Here is a 23379-nt window from a genome sequence, read left to right as displayed (position 1 = left end):
AATATATTTGATTTTAAATTAAATTACAGTTTTGTTTCCATTTATCCCATTTATTAAATTAATCTTTTTATTTTAATTTTAAATATTTTTCTTAAAACTTTTGTGTTAAAAGCTGATGATATTTCTATTTTTGTGATGACATGTAATTTATATTTTTTATCTTATCATTTCAATTTTTTTTTTTATCTCCTTCTCACATTTTTACTCTGAAAATTTATAACATTTCCTTTTTTTTAATGACGTGTAACATATATTTTTTATAAGATAATTTGCCGTGTTTCTTAAAAGACATATAATTTTAAAAAATAAAATAAAAAAGGGTTAAATATGCTTTTAGTTCCTATAAAATAGTAAATTTTGTTTTTGAATCCTATAAAAACAAATGACATGTTTTGGTTCCTACAAAATTATTGTGCACGTAGTTTTAGTCCCTACTATAAAATCAATGTGTATTTTTAAATGATTCTTTTGTAGACATGTTTAGAATATTTTAAAAAGCTCCTTGGAAAAAAAGAACTCAAATTTTTTTTTTTAAGTCGAAATTTTCATTACTTTTATCATTATTTTTTGAAATTTGAAAAATTCATATTTAATTCTTTGCATTTTAAAAAATTCTAAAATTTGGTAAATAAATATTTTAGAGTATTCTAAACATGTATAAAAAACTTCTTCAAAAATTTAAAAATTAAAGAGTAATTAAACATTTTTTAAAAATTAAAGGATATTTATTTGAAATGGCTTCAAATTACGCGATTTTTTTTTTTAAATTTTAATATAAATTTTTTTTTAGTCAAATTTTTTCTAATTACTCCGTCTCAAAATAGTTGTCATATTTAAAAATATTATTTGTCTTCAAATAAGTGTAACTTTTAGTATTCTATGCAAAAAAAATATTTGGCTTTTTTAATTTACTTTTTAATTAACTCTATATATTTATTATTCTATTATTTTACATTAATGATAATTAGAACACACAAATAATTAAAAAGAAAAATTTGATTTTTTATTTATTATATTTTTTAAATATGTGTTAAGGTGTTAACTATAACACTTATTTTATATCGGACGGATTAACAATTAAATTTATCTCACTATTTTAAATATATATTTATCCATTAAATTACGAATATTTTACATAAACTAAGGCAAAATATTTATTTTGGTCTATTAACTATACTTTTAGGTTCATATCGGTCCCTTGATTTTTTCTCGTGTTATCTTGATCCCTTGACTTCTAAATGTTTCATTTTAGGTTTTTTTTGTCTAATTAATGACAAATTTAGCGACTAATTTCAAAGTTTTTTCGTCCCTAATTAGACAAACAAGGAGTAAAATAAAATTTTTGAAAGTTAAGGGACCAAGGTGACCCGAGAAAAAGATTAAATGACCAATCTAAACTAAGGATATAGGTAAGAGACCAAAATAAATATTTTACTTAAATTAAAGCAATAGAATGGATGTATTAAAAATATTAATTTTTCTACAATATCAATCAATGTTAAAAAATGAATTTAATTGTTATGCAATTCAATGTAAATGTTTTTACGCCATCAATAAAATATAATCATTCAAATGTATTACTTTACTTTAAAGAAAATTATAATAAAAATTAAATATTTTAAATAAATCAACGATTACGATGAACTGAGAGTATAAAATATCTTTACTCAATCAATAAATATCAATTAAATTAAAAAATAATATAATAATTATGATTCATTAATATTATAAAATACTTTTAAACGAATATTTTAAATAAATCAACGATTATAATTAATCGAGAGTATAAAATACATATTAATTAAATTAAAAAATAATATAATAATTATGATTCATTGACATTATAAAATACTTTTACACCATTAATAATTATTATATATAAGAATGACGTATCATATGGGAATGCAATTTTTATGTGAGAACATGTTAATGAATCTAAATTATTAGATTTTAAAAGTGGAGATTATGTGTCAATTATTTTTTTTCTTTTCTCCATTATTAAAATAGATGATGGAGAAGAGAGAAAAAATTGACATATAATCTCAACAATTTATTTTAAAATCTAATGATTCAGATTAATTATCATAATTTTACATAAAAATGTCATTTTTATATGAAAAGTATATAACTATTAAAAAACTTTAATTTTAATTATATGTATAAACTTTTATATTTATATAGTCAACAAATCACATATATTTATATGTTTTTTATTCAAAAAAGCAAAATAAGCATTTATCTCAATTTAATTCAATCTCTTTAAAAAAACACAAGGTCAATAACCAAAGAAACTTTTCTCAAAAAAAAAAAAAAAACTACAATTGAAGAAAAAAATCTCAAAGAGTGAAAGGCTAGCAAAGAACAATGCTGACATCACACAATACCGAAATACCCTAAAACCCATTTCCCCCAACATCAAAATCCCCCCTTAAACGACGCCGTTAGTCACAACAAACAACTACGGAGTACTTCCCCTCACAAGGCTATTTCCGGAATTAACAAAATAGAATACAGTTTAATTGCGTTTCGTAGTTTGTCTTTCAATTGAGAATGAATATAAAATGTACGCTCCGTGAAACACAAACGCAACGCAAAAGCCGAACTTAAAACTCAAACTGCTTCTCCTCTCAAACTATGCTTCTTCTTCTTCTTCTCACTTCTCTCTGACACTCTTTTTCTCTCTCGCACCTTTATCTCCGGAAAATAATTCGCAACAATTCGTCATTGTTTTCGGTTTTTGCTTATCCTCACCAACATTCTTCGTCGCTTCTCTTATGTACGTACACTCTTCAATTCTTGATTCTTCGCTTTCAATTTCGTATTTAGCTTTTTTTACTTTGTTATATATACTCTTGTATGCTGCAATTGATTGAGGTTTTTTTATTTTTTATTTTTTGATTGTGATATGATTTTTAATTTAGTACAATTTTGTTTTGTTGAATTAATCATAGAATGAACTGAAGGAGATTATTTTTTAAATTTTTTATTATTTTTTTTATTATCAAGTTTGTGCAATTTGTTTATCTGTTGATGAGCTCAATGATGATGAGACTGTTTTTTGGTTGGAGAATTCTGATACAGTTCAGATGAAGTTATGGTGATTAATTAATCCCTAATAAATATGCATATTCATGTTGAATCTGATTGATTATGGATTTTGAACTTGATGCCTTTAGGTGTGAGTGTATATTGTATGGTCTGTGCCTGTGGCAACTAGTAATTGTAAAAAAATTTAGGTTTTTTTGTGACTGAGATGATTATATCAGATGATTGTTATTTTTATGTGAATTTTATGAAGTTTATGAGGAAATTTTGTTTCGTGTGAGAAATTGGATGATGTGATTTTACATCTGGAAAAATCTGATTTTATGCATCTGAGAGCTGGCTGTGATTTAGGGTTTTCTCAATGGTTTGTTTGATTGGAGAATTCTGATACAGTCTTGCTGAGGTTATGGCAGGCAGAGTCTATCTCAAGATTGATTGATCATGATGAAATGTGTCATCACGATGAAATGTGTATTAATTTTTTCATGATTGGTTATGAAATTTGTATTTTTGATGCCTTTCAATGTGAGTTGATGGACTATGAATTTTTTTTGTCTGTGATGATTATTCTGCGTAATTTTTATCATGATTGTGAAACTTCATGTGCTAAGGTGGAGGATTTGGTTTTCATCTGGAGCTGGTTGATCTAATGAATATGAGAACTGCCGGCATTTATATTTGTTTCTATTACTTATACGTTTTTATCTGTATTTTACCCTTTATGTGTTTTGGTTTGGTGTCATTTATATTGGTAAGTGGATGTGTGTCTGTCACATGTGTATCCATTACTTAGTATATATTAGTCGTTTGATTATGAAATTTGTAAATGTGAGTTCATGGTCTTTAGTTTTTTTTCCGCTAGAGATCATTATATTGCATAATTTTCATCATGATGTTAATTTTTAGAAGCTCAATGGAAACTTTATGTGCTAAGGTAGTAATGTGGAGGATTTGGTTTTCATCGGAAGCGCTGTTTGATGTGATGCATCTGAGAACTGCTGACGTTTACTTGTGTTTCTTTTGCTTATATGTTTTACAACTGTGTTTCTGGTTTATGTGTTTTGGTTGTGGCTTGGGGTTTGATGGCATCAGTATTGGCAAGCAAGTGTGTCTGTCACACACTTTTCCATGCTTGTTTGATGTCATAAGTAATGCTATATGTTTACATGTCTGTCACATATTCATTCGTGTAAGTGGTTTTGATGTCATAAATATTAGAAAGCACATGCTTGTTTGTCCACTATTCATCCATGCGTATTGGCAGTTTGTCCTCGTATGCATGTCTCTTTGTATCTTTTTTCATATATCTGATTGCATATAAATGGCAATATAATCTCTCATTGGATCAGGGCATAAATTAACTTACATTTATGTATAAAAGTTTCATTTTACATTGCAAATTTATAATTAATAAAGCTAAAATTAATCTGCCAATAAATTTGATAAATCTCAATCTTTTTATGGATTGTTTGCTTAGTCTCTCATAGGTGGTTTATTGCAAAACAATATATTTTTTTTAAAACTCAATCCAATTGTAGATTTGTAATACTGATATGTAACTCGTTGATGCCCTAGCTGTGTTAATGTCTATCTATCATTTAAAGCGTCAACTTATCAGTTAAGTTTTAGTCATGTCTGAAAAAAACTTGTAGAAACCCTAAATGGATGACAGTCCTACCTGTAGTTAGAGGTAGAGTGGTATTTTTAAAAACTATAGGAAAAAAGAAGGATTTATACTCAGATGGTTTGTCTTTAAGCATTATTTATGAGAGGGGATTATGATTTCTTTTGAAATCTAACCCACCTAGTGCAAAATGACTTCTGTTGTAAACCCTTATATTCACTGTTTGGTTTACCCAAACCATGTTAATTGGGCCTGCAATTGTTTTGATACTCGTTTGTATTGTTGGCGATGTAGTGCATTTGCCTGTGACCTGTGGGGCCACAAATAAATTCTATACTCTTTTATGTATGTAACTAATTATAAATAATTTTCTAGTCGGTCAAATTTGTCTTATTGACCTACTTCTTTAGGGAGGGATGAGTAAATTTCAAAACAACGACATTTAGCCGAAAATCTTCTATTGAACGGTTCCTCAATCTACTTTTTTTTTTTTTTTTTGTGGGTGTAACAGCTATGTGTGTGCTTGTGTTTTAATCAAAATATATCTTCTCTTCCATCTATTTTTATATGATTTTTTTCACGATGCTTTATTCTGCTCTAACGTCTGTGTTTCCCTTGTTTTCTTTTTTAAAGGTTTTGATTGAAGTTGGAATTTTAGTTGATAGCTGTGCCAACTTTAATTGGAAAGATGGGTAGCACATTCAATTCACAGATTTTAGTGGAAAAACTAGCCAAGCTGAATGGCTCGCAGACAAGCATAGAGAGTATCCTTCAAGATCGTTTTGTGGGCTATAATGTATTTTTTCCCCTGTTTTTATTCAATATTGCATTGTTCAAGTTTTTTTTTTTCCATCTGTTTCCTATTTATTGAGTTTGTTCATCCATGGTTTTACTGTCTAACATCACCTAATATCCTTATTTAGTTACGCATTATTTTGAAGTTAGAGCATTCGCCTTGTAATGTTGTTAGGGGCTTAATCTTCCTTCGCTTGGTTTGCTAAACACCCTCCTCTCCTCTTGGTTTATTGCAACAGTGAATACCCCCCTTTCTCAACTGCTGAACTGGTTATGAAGTTCTGCACATTTACTAGTTGTAAACAATGCAATATAACTGTTATTTCCTTCTTTACCAAATGAAGGCTAACAATAATCTTGTACCATATTAACCTGCATAAGTGCTTGGACTCTCTCATTCTCACACACAAGCTCACTCGTAAATATGTATATGGTTGATTTCTCTATATTTATTGCTTATAAATATTCTCCACTCCTTAGATATTTTCCTTAATTTGATCAAGCTTTGTCACATTGGTGCATATTTCATATGAACAAAGCCAAACAAGTTGTTGAAACATGGGCTAAACAGTTCCATTGCTCTCCGCATGAAAAGAAATTGGCATTTCTGTTCCTTGCAAATGATATTATACAAAACAGCAGGCGAAAGGGTTCTGAATTTGTCGGTGAATTTTGGAAGGTTCTTCCAGACTGTCTTCGAGATGTCACTCAGAATGGAGACGAACATGCTAGGAGTCAAGCACTTCGACTGGTACTTTGATATTTCATGTTTCTTAATCTGTGAATGATGCATGTTTTTTACTTTATCTCTTCTTCTTTTTTCCATTTATTGACCAAAGCTCTACCGTTTTTTTTTAACCTTTCAATCTACAAAATATGATTAATAACTTTGATTAATCTCTTCTGCTTTCTTTGGCTACGTTGACTCTACTGTGGAATGCAATGTGTCTGTTCTTAATTAATTTACGTTCTTTATTTTGTTCATGAATTGTATGGCAATAGGAAAAACCGAAAAATTAAAGACTTAGTGTTTAATCTACTTGGATCTGATCTGATACTAGTAGTATAATGCTCTACTTTGAACTTGAATGATATAAAAAAATCAGTATGTTCTAGTATTTAATATATACATATACTATGAGAGAAAGGGTTTCTTGGGCTTTAGAATAATTCTAGCTGTATCTTATCTTTTCATAGATTTAGTTGTTAGCGTCAATTTTGCATTCAGTTCAGTCTATGCATATCTGTCATAGTTATGCAGTCTCAGTCTCAGTCTAAATACTTGTTGTAATCTCTCTGCATCATGCAACTTTTCATTTTCAGTTAATACGAAAAAGAAAGTCTTCTGAGAATGTCGTGTATGTGAACTATTATTTGTAATAGCTTTTCCGTAGTTAAGCCTTCTGTTATTACCTAACTAACTAAGTAGACTGTAATTAAACTACTCAGCTTATTATATGTAGCCGTTATGTTATAGATTATTACCAACCAATTCATTTCTATCACAGTACTGCGCACTTATTTCTTGATTCCAAAGATGGTATATACAGTTATCCTTGGATCCATCCGACCTCTCACCATATTTTCCACATACCAATTCTAATAGTGTTGGGCTTAATAGGGTGCATTGGAAAAACTCAAGTCTAACACTGACTAGATAAAGCCAGAAAAGAGCTTATAAAGAATGGATACCTCTCTCTTTATAAGCCGGTTTAGTGGGGAGGAGCTTAGCTACTGCCACAGTAAAAGTCCTATGTATCAAAATTCTGTTTGAAATCCACATTACTACTATTTTCTGCCACAATTAAAGTTCTATGACATTAGCTCATATTTCTTATACGGCATACTTTAGGTTGTAGTTAAATTAAACCGTTCATCTTACTGGAAGTATTTGTCCTATAATAGATTTTAACCAACCAACTAATTTCGAATACAGTTCAGCTATAATTTCACAAATTCTATCTCTAGCTGTCTTTGTACTCTCTCTAATCGATAATAGAGTTTTTGCACCTGCTAGTATGGTATCGGAGTGGTACCATACTCTGAATCTAGTATGGTATCCCGAGCCAATTGATCCTAATGGCAACTTCAATAGCACCTGCTTCCCTTTCTTTGCAAAATGTTAGCCATACTTTTTCAATCTACACACCATTACTGAATATTGTTCCGGTACATAAAGTTCTAACAAGTGCCTCATTTACCTTCTCTCACACTCCATTTATATGGAGCTTGATGAAGATAACTTTCTTACTGGACGCTAGCCAAGCCAATCAATCCGATGGTTAAAATACTCCAATGTAATCATTTACTGGTTTCACTTTCAATTCTTTGTTTTCTCTATTATCATATTCAAAGTCCGTTATTGGTGGTAACACTATTATTATTATATATGAAGTCCTTAATAGTTCTATTGCCCACTATTATTATTATATATGAAGTCCTTAATAGTTCTATTGCCCTTTTATTTAAAACTCCATAACTTCAACATGGTATCGGAGTGGTACCATTACCATACTCCATGGACTTGTCTTACCATTTCGGCTGCTGAGTTCTTGAAAGTTTGGGAATATTAGGTGTTCTGAATTCAATTTGTAGTCACCCTCACGGCCCTTTGCCTATTCATAGTTTTCAATCACAAGGACTGTAGTTGATCAAAGCTCAATCTACTGTCGCCCTGTCTGTTACCAGAAAATTTTCAGCGAGATTTTATAACTAAGTCACCTTCAGAAGAAGCAGAACCAGTCGAGCTGTCACCTGCCGAAACACTGCCTTCTTCGGACTGTCACGCAAGTCATTGGTTTTAGGTGTGTTCTAGGCCTGTTTCTACATGTTTTGTTGGTCTTTGTTGAGGTCCTTCGGCCATTTTGTTTTGTTGGGGCATTGATTCCATTTGACTTGTTAGATCCTTTTGGTTTGTTTTTTATTTCTTCTAGATTGTGAGTCTCATTTTTTTTATGGATTTTATGCAGCTGTTTGATCGATTTTGACCTGTTTTTGTTCTCCAAGGTTTTGGTTTGTTTATTTTATCTCCTACGCGCTATCAGGCTATCCACCATTTATTTTCACGCTTCAGTTGTCTAGTCCTGGCGTGAGGGGTGTGTTAAGAGTCCCACATCAGACAATATATGACCTGAATATGTGTTTATAAGTGGGGACAATCCTACCGCCCTTCTCAACTTTACCACCTCTTACCTCTTTCTTTTCAAACAGGCCAGTGATTACAACTTAAGAGTTACTCAGAATGTTTGTGCTTGTTTTCCCTAAAGCCCTACAATTCTCATAAACTTTATTTTGGATCACACGAATACTTTTTTCTAGGCTATTGAACTTCCCACAAAGGCTACAAAAATGCCTTTCACCCTTTGGCAGATTGAACATCTCCAAAGATGTGCAGTTTAGGAGTCCAAATTCCCATATTGCAAACTGTTTCAAGCTTTCAGATCCTTGCTCCAGTTCCTAAATGTCTCTCCATTCAGTTTACCTGTTTCCATTCCTCTTGTTTCTTCCAACATTGTTCTACTATCCCCTGGGTGACAAATGTGTCTCCACTTAATCTACCCCTGCTTCTAATCTTCTCGTGTCTTCAAAAGCTGTCCCAACATCCCTTGGATTCTTACAGCATCCTGAAACTACCTGCAGTCACATTTATTAGTCATTTAATCCATCCATACATTTTTCTGTTGCTGCATATTTTTCTCCTTCACACCCTAATCCTAATGTGAGGACATCTCCAACTGACATTCTCTTCAGTCATTGCATACTCAATATTTCCTGCTGCTCCCTCTAAAAGCTTACGTTGGTGATAGTTGGGCAGAAAATCCCGACAACAGAAAATGAGAGACACCACATATTCACCCAAAATTTTAAGGTGATAGGTGTATGGGTCCTCTCATTTATAAAGTGTTTAATCTCCACTTTTTTAAGTAATGTGGGACTTAGAACTCACACTTGTTTTTCCACACAACTCACACTTGTTTCTCAACATTCTCCCCCTCAAGTGTGAGTCCATCCACTATGATCTCCCTCAAGCGGAAACTCTTTCATCCACGTGCTTGTACCGCCGTTGAGAGACACCCTTATCTCGTCATGGACACTTCAAAGGTATCTCGTTATGGGCACTTCAACGGGACACGCCACCGGACCACCGTGTTAGGAAGACTTTCGAGACAAGGAACCAATCCCTTACTCGAACCATCGGCTCTAATACCACTGATGGGTTATCATGAAGGGAAAACATTTACATTGGGTCAAGCACTCACCCAAACAAATGAGAAAGACACCACATATTCACCAAAAAACCTTAAGGTGATGTGTATGGGTCCTCTCATTTATAAAGTGCTCAACCTCCACTTTTCTCCTTCACGTCTTAATCCTAATGTGAGCACATCTCTAATTGACATTCTCTTCAGTCATTGCATACTCAATATTTCCCGCTGCTCCCTCTAAAAGCTTACCTTGATGATAGTTGGGCAGAAAATCTTGACAACAGAAAATTCACTTCTGGTGCTTCCATCTATATTTGTCCAAACTTGATCTCACGGTGATTTCAAAAGCAGACTGGGGTTTCCACAGGTCACGTAACAAGATAAGGTAGACAATTCACATTTGTAGTCTACTTAAAGCAACATCACAAGCTGCAAACGCAATCAATTTATTTCATATATCGAGTTGATTTATTTTAACTATTCCTGGATCCAACTTTGACTGAGTTAGATTCTATTCAACTATACCAGACCATTGTTGCTTGTTTCAAACCATAAATGAACTTGTAGTTTGTATACTATTAGAATTAGAGTTTGACCTAACTCATCCCTACAAAACCATTGTTGCTTGTTTCAAACCATAAATGAACTTGTAGTTTGTATACTATTAGAATTAGAGTTTGACCTAACTCATCCCTACAAAACCGACTTGTAAATGTGAGGGGGTGTCACTTTATATGAATTTTTTTTTAATTTTATCTCTAACCAATATGGGACTTGGGATCTTCTCAATACACCCCTCACCCTTAACACTTTTGGACTTTGATGCCTCAATATAGGCTTTGATACTATATTATAATTAGAGTCTGATCTAACTTTGGCTTGTAAGTTGTAAGGTGAGGGTTGCTCTGATAGGTTATCATGAGAGAGAAGCATTCACATTGGGTCAAACTCTCACACAAACAAATGAGAGACTCTACATATTCACCAAAAACCTTAAGGTGATAGATGTGTGGATCCTCTCATTTATAAAGTGCTCAACCTCCACTTTTCTAAACAATGTGGGACTTATAACTCACTTGTTTCTCCACACAAATCACACTCACTTTGGGTCAAACACTCACCTAAAGGTCAAAGACTCACACAAACAAATGAGAGACACCACATATTCACCAAAAACCTTAAGGTGATAAGTGTATGAGTCCTCTCATTTATGAAGTGCTCAACCTCCACTTTTCTAAGCAATGTGGGACTTTGAACTCGCACTTGTTTCTCCACACAACTCACACTTGTTTCTCAACTTGCCCAAGCTTTATAAACATTACACATACTATATCTCTAAACAATGTGGGACTAAATCCACCCATTCAAACCCAATACAATGAAAGTGTTGGAGGCTGCAGTGAAGCCAAATGTCACAATTAGGCGATAGAGGCGGACTGCAATGATTGCAATGAAGGCGGAAATTCCAACATATACTGTGTTTTTCACCAGCTGCCTTGTGTGATGTGTTAATGTGGTAGGTTTAATCCCACTTGTGTGATGAGTTAATATGGTAGGTTTAATCCCACATCACCTAGAGAAATAAGAAATATACTACATAGCAATATTAAAGGTACATAACAATTTTCATGGAAAACACTGGGCTCTGACAAAATGTTTGTGCTACAATAAATCATGTGAAATATTAATATTGGCTCCGATGGAATTTCATTGAATGTATCATGTTTCTCCCCTTTATGCAGGTTGGTATATGGGAAGAAAGAAAAGTTTTTGGTTCTCGTGGTCAAATTCTTAAGGAAGAATTTATTGGGAAGCATGATTTGAAACCTACGAACGTGAAACCTACAAATGTGAAACCTATGAATGTGAAACTGGTAATGTTTCTGCATTTATTTGTATTCATAAATATACTCTGCATGCTGATATCAATTCTCATATTTATATACTTATTTTTCCTTTTGCAGAGGCCATCTGCTGGGAATGCATTGGATAAAATAGTTTCGGGCTATCAACATATTTATGCAGGGCAGACAGATGAAGATGTTGTATTAAGCAAATGCAGGAATGCCATTAGCTTTCTTGAGAAAGCAGATAAGGAAATAGTTCATGGTAGTAATTCAGGTATGTTAAATTTAATTACGGTAATTGTTTTTCTTAATTGCAGTAATTGTGATTCATCCACAAGTGCTCTGCATTAAGCAAACATAGCTCATTGCCCATTTAGTTTCATTGTTTGCTTTCATTTACTACTGTATCTGTTCTACCCGAATGTCAAAAGATTAATTGGTGTTGATTGAAATAGTAAACTCATGTCAGACGCAGCATCCAGTATAAATAAAATAACTTTCGCACATAAATAATTTTGTAAACCTGTCTATGGAGTTGTCAATCTGTCATGACACGACTCATGCTGTATAATCTCTTCCTAGCTCTTAAAATCAGCACACTGCTCTCGTTTTTACTAACTACTAGGAGCAGCTAGGAAAACTCAAATCCACACCATTATTTTCTATCGAAATCCATTGAATTTACACGGACCAAGTCATTTTGTTGTTAGTGATTGGCTGAATTCGTTGAAATCATTAAAGTTACGTGACTTGATCATTTTAGTTTAGTCATTGACAGCATTAGCTCAAATTACTGTTTGATCATAACTCGCTTTTAAAAACAATTCATCTTTATTCTTTGAGCTTGTGTTGTCAAGGTAAGTAAATAACATTATTATATTCATTTCCTGTTAATGTGACTCAATCATCTATGTGTAGGGAACTTCCATGGATCTGCGGTAGTGAATGAGCTCCAGGGGCATAATGCCATACTAAAGGACTGTATTGAGCAGTTAACAACGCTAGAATCATCAAGAGCTGGCCTTGTGTCTCATCTGAGAGAGGCTCTTCAGGATCAGGTTCTTTTTTAACACAATAAATTTACTTAACTGCAGAACTACCTAAAACTGTATTATTCTAACATGTTTTTGTTCTCAGGAATTCAAGCTGGGTCAAGTTCGTAGCCAGATCCAGGTATGGAACCTACACAAACTTGTTGATTAGTTATAGCTGCTCTCATTCTGTATATTTTTAGAAATAAACGAGCACTAAAAATACTCTATCTATCATTTATCTTTAGTCAGTAGAAGCTAATTTTTTAGTTTAAAACAATTGTAGTGCTTTTCTCATAAACTAGAAAAAGAGCATCATAGAATAACTTTAAAATATCCCTCTTGAGAGGAGAGGGTACCTTAGAATTAATATTTACCCTTCTTTTAAGTTAATCTATTGGAAAATGGCTCCCAACCACCAGATGGATGATTTAAAACTCCGTCAATATGAAACCAGTAAATGTCACAGCAGCCTTTTTGATTGTAATGCATTTCAAATTAATAACGTAGAACATGACTATAATGCATTTTTAACCAATACGACTGTTTTGATGCATTATATATGCATTGATCGTCTATAGTTGTTATGTGTGGAAAGTTACTTAGGTATATCAAATCTCTTAATAGCTAGCAGATAATTGAGGAAAAAAGTAGGTGAGAACAGAAAAATATTTGTTGTTTAGAGACGCATTGGGATAATTTGGAAAAGTTTGCTCTTCAAGTTGAAATTTGGGAACGTTGTGGCCTAATGCCGCACAAGTCTCTTTCATATATTTGAGTACTTGACTACTTGTCTTAAAAATATTTCAGGCTGCAAGTGCTCAGTGGGAACATGCGAACAATACCTGCCAACAGTTACTGAACCGCAACAATATTCAGTCATTAGTTGAACAGAGCTCAAAGGAAATTCAGACCTCCATGACACCTGCAAGTTTTAATTCTGGCGTCAGAGAGCTATCAGCCCCATTAATGTATTCACCACAAATTATGTATCCTCAAAATTCTGGACACGGTGAGGAAGATCCACGCAAGTCTGCAGCCGCCGCAGTGGCAGCAAAGCTGACTGCATCCACATCCTCTGCCCAGATGCTGTCTTATGTGCTATCCTCTTTAGCATCAGAAGGTGTCATAGGCAATCCGATGTCAGAGTCTTCTTCTGATTATCACTCCGAAAAGAGGGCTAAGCTTGAGAATGATGGGCAATCTTATGTGCCATCTCAGAATCCTCAACAACCACTTCCTCCCTTTTCGCTTTCTGAACCTACCCAACACTATGCATCTTCATCCAACCAGCAATCTACTCCAAATGAGCCACCACCTCCACCCTCATCATCACCTCCCCCACTACCCCCACCGCCACCAATGCCTCAACAATACCCTGTGCCGCAGTTCATGCAGAATGTAGGGCCTGTTAACAATATGGCATATAGCTATGGCGTGATTCAACAGCCGTCAAATATGGCAGCCTATCCCGCAGCTGGGATTTCCATGAACAATGTATCTCCTTATACACCTCAAATGAATCCATATCAGGGTTTTCAGGGTTCTGATGGAAACTACTACAACCCGTCCTCCTCAATGCCTATGGTCCCCATCTCGCGCCAATAAAATTCCTAATTCTGAGTCCTAGAGCATCTCTCTGAGGCAAACAAAGGTGACTTAGAACATCCGCTGTATCTCTATACATGACATTGCTAATGGTTTTGTTGAATAGGGTTATATTTATCTTTTCATGAATGTAAAACTTAGCAGATATTGTTGCCTTGGAGGTTTTTTAGATGTCTGTATTTTAGTGTTGTAGACAGGTCTTCTGTTGGTTCTGAATCCGTTCTGATGTATGTTTTCATCAGTGGTACTGGCCAACCAGCATATCTTCAAAAGATTTGCATTTTTCCTTACAGGTGCCTTGTGGGCAGAGTTATGTGTACAGACCAGGGTCAAGTTAGTTTGAAACATTTTTTATTTATTTATATTATACTTGACATTTTGTTAGATATTTCATTTTTAGCATTTTGGGTTTAAATATCTTCTTGGTGTGTTTATTATATTAACTTGAGATTATGTTAGTTGATGACCAAGGGTTGTTTCGGGCTCTTGGACATAGTCAGTTGAGTATAGAAAGTTTCTCAAATATCACTTGAAAATGTGGGGGTGTTTAATGGTGAGGAGTGCTTTCCAATGCACCCTCCTGTGCCCATCACTATTGTGTTTGGTGGATGAATGTAAACGGTAGAGGGTAGATGATCTGAATTGTTGGAGAAATTAACTTGTCACCCCACCCTTATATTTGACACTTCCAAAATATATAAAACGAACAAAATAATTTTATTTAAAGTTTTTATCAAAAAATTTAAAATCTTCTGGATGTTAATGAAAATTTTTAGAAAAGTGAGATTTTTACTAGAAAATTTGAAATTTTCGGCAGATTTTTATCAGAAATTTTCAGTAGATTTTATTGAAAATTTAAAAATTTTAGGGAGATTTTACCAGAAATTTTCTAAAGACTTTACTAGAAAATTTTGAAATTTTCACTAGATTTTACCAGTAATTTCAAATTTTTTAGGGTTATTATTTGAATTTTTAAAATTTACATGATTCTACCACAAATTTTGAAAATTTTGGAACTATTGCAATTTATCGAAAATTTTACCAGCAAACTCGAAATTTTTAGGTTTTTACCATAAATTTCTAAATTTACATAATTTTAACACAAATTTTGAAACTAATTATAACTTACCAGAAATTTCAAATGAACTACCTAAAATTTCGTATATACTAAAAATTTCAATATTATATCAAAAATTTCGTTCGAAAAAAATCATTTTCGTTAATTTGGTGTGTGAAAAGTAAATTCTCGAATTGTTGATATAGGAAGGACTTGTTTTTTTTCCCAATATATGTCCTTACACCTAATACCATTACATAGAGCTGTCAAATGGGCTGGCCCGGCCCAGCCCGCTTCGGTCCGGTGGGCCAACGTGTTTTAATGGGTTGGTCCGGCCCAACCCAATTGTTTAATGGGCCACATAAAATGAGTCCGGTCCATTTTTCAAAGGCCCGTGCGGCCCGATGGGCCAGCTCGGCCCGTATTTTAATATTATAATTTTAATTTTATAAAAAAGGATGTAATGAATAAATGCAATACAACATAAGTAGAGAGTCATCATAAACGTATATAAGTGATATTTAAAATATTTATCCATAAATATATATATGAATACCACAAAATCATCCATGTAAAAGTATAAAGTAACTTAATATCATCACCAATACTTATCAAATTTTCTCTCCATCTCACAACCATTTCCTTGATCACATGATCTTGAAAATATATCTTGATCCTCTTTAACTTTTCTTTATGACATGAAAACACATTTATGAAATCATATCTTATCTCAATCTTTTTTCCCCAAAATTTACCAAAATCTTTTTTTAATGGGCCAGCCCAAAGCGCGCTTGGCCCGGCCCAGCCCATATAAAACATAGGCCCGGTGGGCTGGCCCAAAAAGACAGGGTCGTGTTTTTTAAGGTATTTTGCAGCCCGGCCCGTGCTAAATTGTTGGGCTTGTGGGCCGGCCCGACGGGCCGAGCCCATTGACAGCTCTACCATTACAGTCCATTAAAAGGCTTTTTAAAAATAATGATTTAATTTTTTAATCCTCAAATTTAAGAGTTTACAATTTTAAAAATAAATGAGTCTCAAAATAAGTAGATCTCTTAAATTAAATACCCTCAATAAAAAAGTTTTTAAATTTTAAAAAGAATTTTTTTCAAGAATTTTTTTAGGGGAGAAAATCTAAAACTTTTTTTCTTTACAGTAAAAATTGTTTATTTTTTGAATTTTTTTTATAAAAAGTATTAAGAAAAACATTGATGTTTTTTTTTTTTAGAAAATTGAATGTTTAGAAAAAATATTTTAAAAAAATAACAACTTTTTGTTAAATAGTATTTTTTAGATTATATATATATATATATATATATATATATATATATATATATATATATATATATATATATATATATATATATATATATATATATATATATATATATATTAAAAATGAAAAGAAAAAAGAGTCTTCTGTTATAAACAATTTTTAAACGTTTTAAGTCCCCTACTTAGACCTTTACAAAATAATAATATTATGGGATTTAAAAATAAAAGGTGAGCAAAATACTCATTTACTAAAAATTTAAAAATAAATGATCAAATAGGTGATATAATTAATTGGGTTTTTTTTCTTTTGACAAAATAAGAAATTCATTAATCAGAAAGAAAGATCAAGGAACACAAGGGGACCAAACCAAAACCCCTCAAGAGATAAGCTTAATTTTAGGGATACCATCATTATCTAACAAGAATTTCTTTACAATATTAGCATGAACAAAATTATACCATGTGAAAGTTTTAGAATTCAATCCAATATCCGCAAGAATATCAACACAAAAATTGACTTCCCCATACAAATGGGATATCGTAAAATCAGTAGATAGCATGTACGACTGACAACTGAGCCAACGAGATCTGATAATCCAGGGAACCAGATAAACATTAGAGAAAGCTTTTACCACAAGCGAACAATCCGTTTCAATCCAAACTTTTTTCCACCCAAGCTCACGGGCTTTTTCAATAGCAATAATTACCGACATTAATTCTGCAAAAATAGAATTACGAGGACCAATATAAGCAGAGAAACTAATAATATGGTTAGCGCCCTCATCACGGAAAATTCCACCGCAAGCCGCCATAGAAGGAGAGCCACCAGTCATCCCGTCGATGTTTCCTTTGATCCATCCCCTAGGAAGGGGATTCCACAAAACCTCAAGAGTTCTTAAAGGTTTTCTAGGATGAATAGAAATATCGAATCCTTTTAAAAGAGTGAAGTTTGCCATTCAGGAGTTAGAACATTTAGCGGTGGTGTTTCCAACAAGCTTAGCATTTGCCAAAATGATCGACGTGCAAGTTTTCCAATGCAGCACTGTATTATCGAATCTTCGCAAATTTCTCGTCCTCCAAATTTGATGAAACATGTTAGTAATACAAGACATCACCACCACTCTAGCCTGAGGAGACCAATTTAAATTCAGAACTGCAATGCAGTCCGACATACACTTTATAGGAGTCCCAATCTGCAGCATTAGAGTCAACCACTTCCAAATGTTCCTAGCAAACTGACAATAAAAAAATATATGCAAAGAAGTTTCATTGATTGAGTTACAAAGAGAGCACACAGAAGGAAACACAAGATCTCTTAAAATCAAATTCTCGTCCGTAGGCATTTTGTTATGCAACAATCTCTAAACAACCATTGAGTATGAGGGCGGGATATTGAGTGTGGGGGATTCAAGATGCCACCTTCAAAATTATATGTGGCACCCCTAATAATAGGTGTTATTACTTTTATGTCCTTACAAAATTTTTTTGAAATTTATTTTTCGCGTTTACTAGAAATTCAAGAAAATATCAGATTTTTAAAAAATTTCCGAAAAAAATTATTAGATTTTTCAAAAAATTCGGTAGTTCATTTTCTATAAAATTTTTTTTTTTTACACTACTGAATATTTTTAAATTTTTGGTAAATTACAACACTTTCCAAAATTTTCAATAGTATAAAATTTATTTTAAAAATTCATACCAGAATTTTGGTATGTTACGAAAATTTCGTTATTGTCACCCTCTAAATTTGTTCATGGACAATTTGAGAATTAAAAAAATTGGGGGATGCCAAATGTAATTTAGGGGGGGTGACATGTTAAATCCTCAATTAATTGATCTTTGTTATTAACGCTTTTTTTTGACAATTATGCTTAACATTTGGCAATTTCTCATCTCATCCTTATACATTCTTCTAGCCCCTTTGCAAAATTCCAAAAGTATCCCTCGTTTTCGGAGAAGCATCTACGAACATACCAAATTTCATATTTATAAAAATAAAATTCAGAGATTTACAACCAAAGTCATTTTAAGGGTATGTTTGGAGATGCATCTCCGAACAAACTTTTTTTAAACAAAAAAAGTTAGTTCAGAGATGCATCTCCGAACTAGATGAACATATTTAAAGGTCGCGCCAGACCTTCCCTCTTCTCCTTCTTCATTTTTCAAAAAAACAAAAGTTGCTTTATACCAACTCATTTCCAGTATACACTCAAGATCAAGTTTTGAATCTACATTCACGTGTTTCTTACCACTCCCAACTTCTTCTACCTACTACATTATGTAATTCCCCGATTTATTTAATGAATTTTCGTAAATAAATTATGTGATTGTGTATGTTAGTTTATGATTTGATGTGTTAGAGGAACCCTTGAGTGTGGAGTAGTAGCCTTAGAAATGTAGGATTTAAGATGTTTGGGATTAATGAGTAAAAATGTAGAGATTTAGGGGTGGTAGAAGTGAAACTAATTACTATTAGTTGATTAGAAGTATTTTATTTATTTAAATATTATTAGGAAAATATTATTTAAATAAACATTTAGTTGGAATTATCATTTATTATATTTAGTTGAAATAAAATTTTAATTAGAATTATAATATGATAAAATAAGAAAAAGGGAATATGGGGAGAGAACTGGCAGAACGTGGAATCGAGTAGAAAGGGAAAAGAGAGCTAGGGCATAGGATAAGAAGAACCTCCATTAGAGAAGCTTCAAATTCATCATTGAAGGTAAGGGTGGGATTTCCTCTTGTATAAGGGATTGTATGATAACATGTGGGTGGTTGTTTTGTTCTCTATGTGGTTGTTTTTCTCTTTTCTATGTTCTGAATAATTTGATGTATGATGATGGTATTGTGTTGTATGTTTGGATGAATTTGATGTTTGGTGAATGATTGAGATGTTGTGTGTTGTTGGGAATCAGAGTGTGAAACTTCAGTAAATAATTTTTCATGAAAATTGGGGTTTTGGGGATGTTTTTGAATTGATTTTTGTATTACAAAATTTGCAGAAAATTTCCACTGATTCAGTGGTAACCGATTACATGTTTTGATGTAACCGATTACATCTGAAACACTTTTTAGAAAACTCAATTTTTCCTGCATGTAATCGATTACCTATTTTGATGTAACCGGTTACACTGCCAGCAGAACGTGAAACTGGAAATTTTTGGGGCATGTTGAAGGTGTGAAAAACACTAGAAAGGGGGGTTTGAATAGAGTTTTTAACAAATGAAACTTTGATAAAAAACAACTCCCCTCTTATATAGCAAGCTCTTTACTCTTGATAATAACTATAAAGTGCAAGAAGGAAAGAACAATGTATGTTTCTACTAGTTCACTTGAGAAATTCCCAAGCTAGTCTAGTCCACCCGCCAAGGTGATTTCGCCTCTCTCAATCGAGGTCTTAATCCACTATAACCAAACTGATTACATTTGCATGGGCAACCACCGGTGACTAACACTGCACAAGCAACCGCAAGTGACTAACTACAATGCACAAGCTACCCGCAAGTGACTAACCCTACACGAGCTACCTACAAGTGACTGACTCTGCACAAGCAACCTCCTATGACTAACCCCTGCACAAGCAACCTCCTGTGACTAACAGCCTTTAAGACTCTTTAGTCTTAAACTTCCCAAGACTACTGACCAATAGGTCTCTTGAGGCAAAAATCAAACAACAGTTTGAATCAGAGTTTGTTTACAATATAAGTGCTTCTACACAAGTTGAATGCAAACGATATATTTCAAAACTAGACTAAGAGTATAAAGCTATGAACAGTCTTCTTAGATTGAATATGATTGTGAATTAGCAACTTTCTCCCTAGTCTTCAAGCCCTTTATATAGCCAATATAATAATATATCCATTGGAGGGCAGTCCTGAAATTTTCCGAAAATTGGTGGCTTGAACGTAGTGGGAGACAAGATAGTACACAACGCCCGTCCTTTCTTGGTAGTGGAATGAAACATTCTTCTGTACCTTGTACCTCGACTACATAACGTTATCTTTTATTCTTCTAGAACTTCAGAGGCTCACAACTTGAGTTGGAAGAAAATAAAAAGCTTTGGATCTTCAGAGCTTCAAGTCTTCGGCACTTGGTCTTCAGAACCATTTGTCTTCAGAAACTTGAGTCTTCAGAACTTCAAGTCTTTAGAGTTTTCAGAACCATGTCTTCATAATCTTCAGCACTTGGTCTTCAGAATGGTTTCTTCAGACTTCGTATCAGAGTAATTACTTCAGATGCTTCTGAAGCTTTGCTACTGTTTATCAGAACTTGTGTAGCGTGGAAACATAACTTGGTAGCTTCTAATGTTTTGGTCACGCCTTTTCATCAGAATCAGAATTTGTTTGTTAAGTACTCAACAGAACAAACGTTAGTATAACTAAACTGTTCATACAAACATACTTATTGTTATCATAAAAACTCAGAGACATATTGCAGAACCAAATCTTGTTCTAACACATGTAACTAGTTACCACAGTGAAGAATTGTGTACTCTCTGTTTTCGAAATTGATGTAACCGGTTACCACTACTATGTTACAACTAAATAAATTCATAACTTGAGTTCTGGATATCCGATTGAGGTGTCGTTGAAAGCGTTAGGAAGTTGGCGTAATGTATTTTTATTTAAAAATAGTCTTGGAGTCTAGAAATGATTAAATGTTGTGTAATGGTGTTGCATGGTGTGTGATTTCTATGTGGTGATGTGATACATGTGTATGGATGGTATTTTATCACATGATGTGTTACTATAATCCTAATTTTAAATGCTTGTAGCATATGTATGGTATTTGGTGGATGGTATTGGTGTGGTACATTGAATAAGGTGAGTATCATTCTACATGTTCGATGTTGTTGCATGTCTTTTATGAATCATGCATCATGGTGTTTGGAAAATGCTTCGCTTTTGGTGAGCCTCAATCCTATGATGGGGATTGAGTGCAAGTAGCTGATTCCAGGTGGGGATCGGTGAAGCATTACCTATGATGATGGTAACAATTATTTTTGGCGTGCTCTAATCCTATGGTAGGAATCAGCAGCAAAATGAACTTGAGAGTTCATAATTGGTATCACATGCATTGAGTCATGGAGTTGGGTCTAATTGCATTACATTGCATATATGTTTTATTATGATGTTTGGATTGTATGGGGTGTGAACGGTTGAATGGGTGATCATGTAAGTGATAATTATGTGCTTACATATTATTACGCAGTTTCATTATATGATTGTGATTTCTCACCTCTTCTATTTAAATGTTGCCTTTTCACGGGCATCGTGTAGATAATCCACAGTAGAGGCATGGAAGTGAGTGGAAAAGATTAATCTTCTTTATGCTTTTGTTAAGTCGGAGTTTGCTGTGATATGTAACACTTGGGGGAGGATGCTTGTTCTTTATTTTGTGTTGGTGGAGATTATTATGTGTCTCCGTTGTTTGATAATTTCTTATTATTACATATTGTTATAATTCGTGTTTGAGAATTTGAAACTATTTAGTTTATTGATTCTTTTCCGCAACTAATAAAATGTTGGAGTTCATACTTGTATTATGATTCATATTAATTTTAAATTTCATATGTGTTACCTATCCTATTGTATGAGTAGGTTGTGGTTGAATGCAACATCCTAATTGAGTAATTGTTTTAATTTACTCTAATTTTTATTTATAAATTACGCCGGGAAAATTAGAGTGTTACACATTCTACATTAGAGCACTCTACACCCTCACCATCACATTTAAGAATAATTTTCTCATTTAGCTTATTTTGATTTTTGATTAATGTATAATCTCAAATAGGTTAGTTTTAATGCATTAGATTGATCAAATAGGTTAATGTACAAGTTTGGAGATTTTGTTTATATGATTTGGATGTGTTTGTATGCTAGGGAAGTTGCAGAACAAAACTTCTGCCATTGAAGCAAAATAAAGTTTTTTTTCAAAGATGCATCCCCAAACTTGGCTGTTTCAGGTGTTTGGAGATGCATATCCGAACTCTTTCATGTGTCATGATTTTCTATGTTTTTTCAAGATATGGCTGAAAATTAAGCTAATCAAGGAAGGATAAGGCTCAAGCGACCCACCCTAACTGCCTTTGCTCTCCGCGAGAGGGCTAATCAGCACCAACAAGCTATAGTCTCCCCTCTTCCTCACGATAGGGAGGCTTCGGCCTCTAGGAGTTGACGTTCTCGGGGACCAGGATCACAGAGTCGTGCGACCCATGATGAGGATGAGCCCGTTGCACCCCAGGTTCTAGTTGTTGCGGATGCCCCCCTGCAGACCCGTTTCCAGGAGGGCCGACAGATGTTAGATGATGATAACTTATCTAGAGGCTATGAATAGATCCCTAAATTTAAATTTTAGTTTTTAAAAGGTTTTGAAACATTAAAAACCATGAGAAGCGAAAGTATCGTGTTTAGATCAAAAGTTGTCTAAACTTAACCGATTATTGGAACCTCAGATATGAACACAACCTTTAGAAGAAGATTACAATGATACAAATAATAAACAATTAAATTCTTAATAAACCATTCTAATAAAATCACCTAAGAAACCAATTTCTAATGAATTCAATAGAACAGTTCAACATATCAATTTATGGCGTGCGATCGATTTTTCAGATTTTCCTTTTAAGTTTGTTGATATCAAAATCCTCTTACAATCTATTTGACTATAAGGAAATCAACAAATTAATAATACTTTTAGCAATCAACGGAAAATTATTACGAATCAATCGCTCAATCAATGTGTTTAACATTTTGATAATGAAAATTTAAATGCAAGAGATAGAGAGAGAGAGAGAGGACACGAGGATTTGTTTAGGAAGTTCACCGATCGTCCTCGCTGCGACTACGTCTGCCCCTAATTCCAATTTGGAATTAAGATATCAATCTTA

General features: G+C 33.2%; 1 protein-coding gene across 1 annotated transcript; it reads left to right on the top strand.

Annotated features, from left to right (window-relative positions):
* The first annotated feature begins 2550 nt into the window (after positions 1 to 2550).
* LOC131637866 (uncharacterized) lies at positions 2551 to 14517 on the top strand. Its single transcript, XM_058908435.1, has 8 exons — positions 2551 to 2776; positions 5303 to 5433; positions 5968 to 6215; positions 11412 to 11543; positions 11634 to 11790; positions 12435 to 12574; positions 12654 to 12689; positions 13358 to 14517. Exons 2-8 carry the CDS (start codon positions 5358 to 5360, stop codon positions 14153 to 14155), a joined length of 1587 nt encoding a protein of 528 aa, XP_058764418.1. The 5' UTR covers positions 2551 to 2776; positions 5303 to 5357; the 3' UTR covers positions 14156 to 14517.
* The last annotated feature ends 8862 nt before the right edge of the window (positions 14518 to 23379 follow it).

Source organism: Vicia villosa, unplaced genomic scaffold (genome assembly GCF_029867415.1).
Source record: "Vicia villosa cultivar HV-30 ecotype Madison, WI unplaced genomic scaffold, Vvil1.0 ctg.002102F_1_1, whole genome shotgun sequence".
Taxonomy (NCBI): Eukaryota; Viridiplantae; Streptophyta; class Magnoliopsida; order Fabales; family Fabaceae; genus Vicia; species Vicia villosa.
Note: the sequence above shows the minus strand (reverse complement) of the source record. Positions and strands in the feature narration are given on the sequence as shown.

Coding starts and splice junctions, on each gene's coding strand:
- LOC131637866 (XM_058908435.1), top strand. CDS start 5,358: ATGGGTAGCACATTCAATTCACAGATTTTAGTGGAAAAACTAGCCAAG. Junction 11,791..12,434: donor AGTTCATGGTAGTAATTCAG/GTATGTTAAATT, acceptor ATCTATGTGTAG/GGAACTTCCATGGATCTGCG. Junction 12,690..13,357: donor AAGTTCGTAGCCAGATCCAG/GTATGGAACCTA, acceptor AAAATATTTCAG/GCTGCAAGTGCTCAGTGGGA.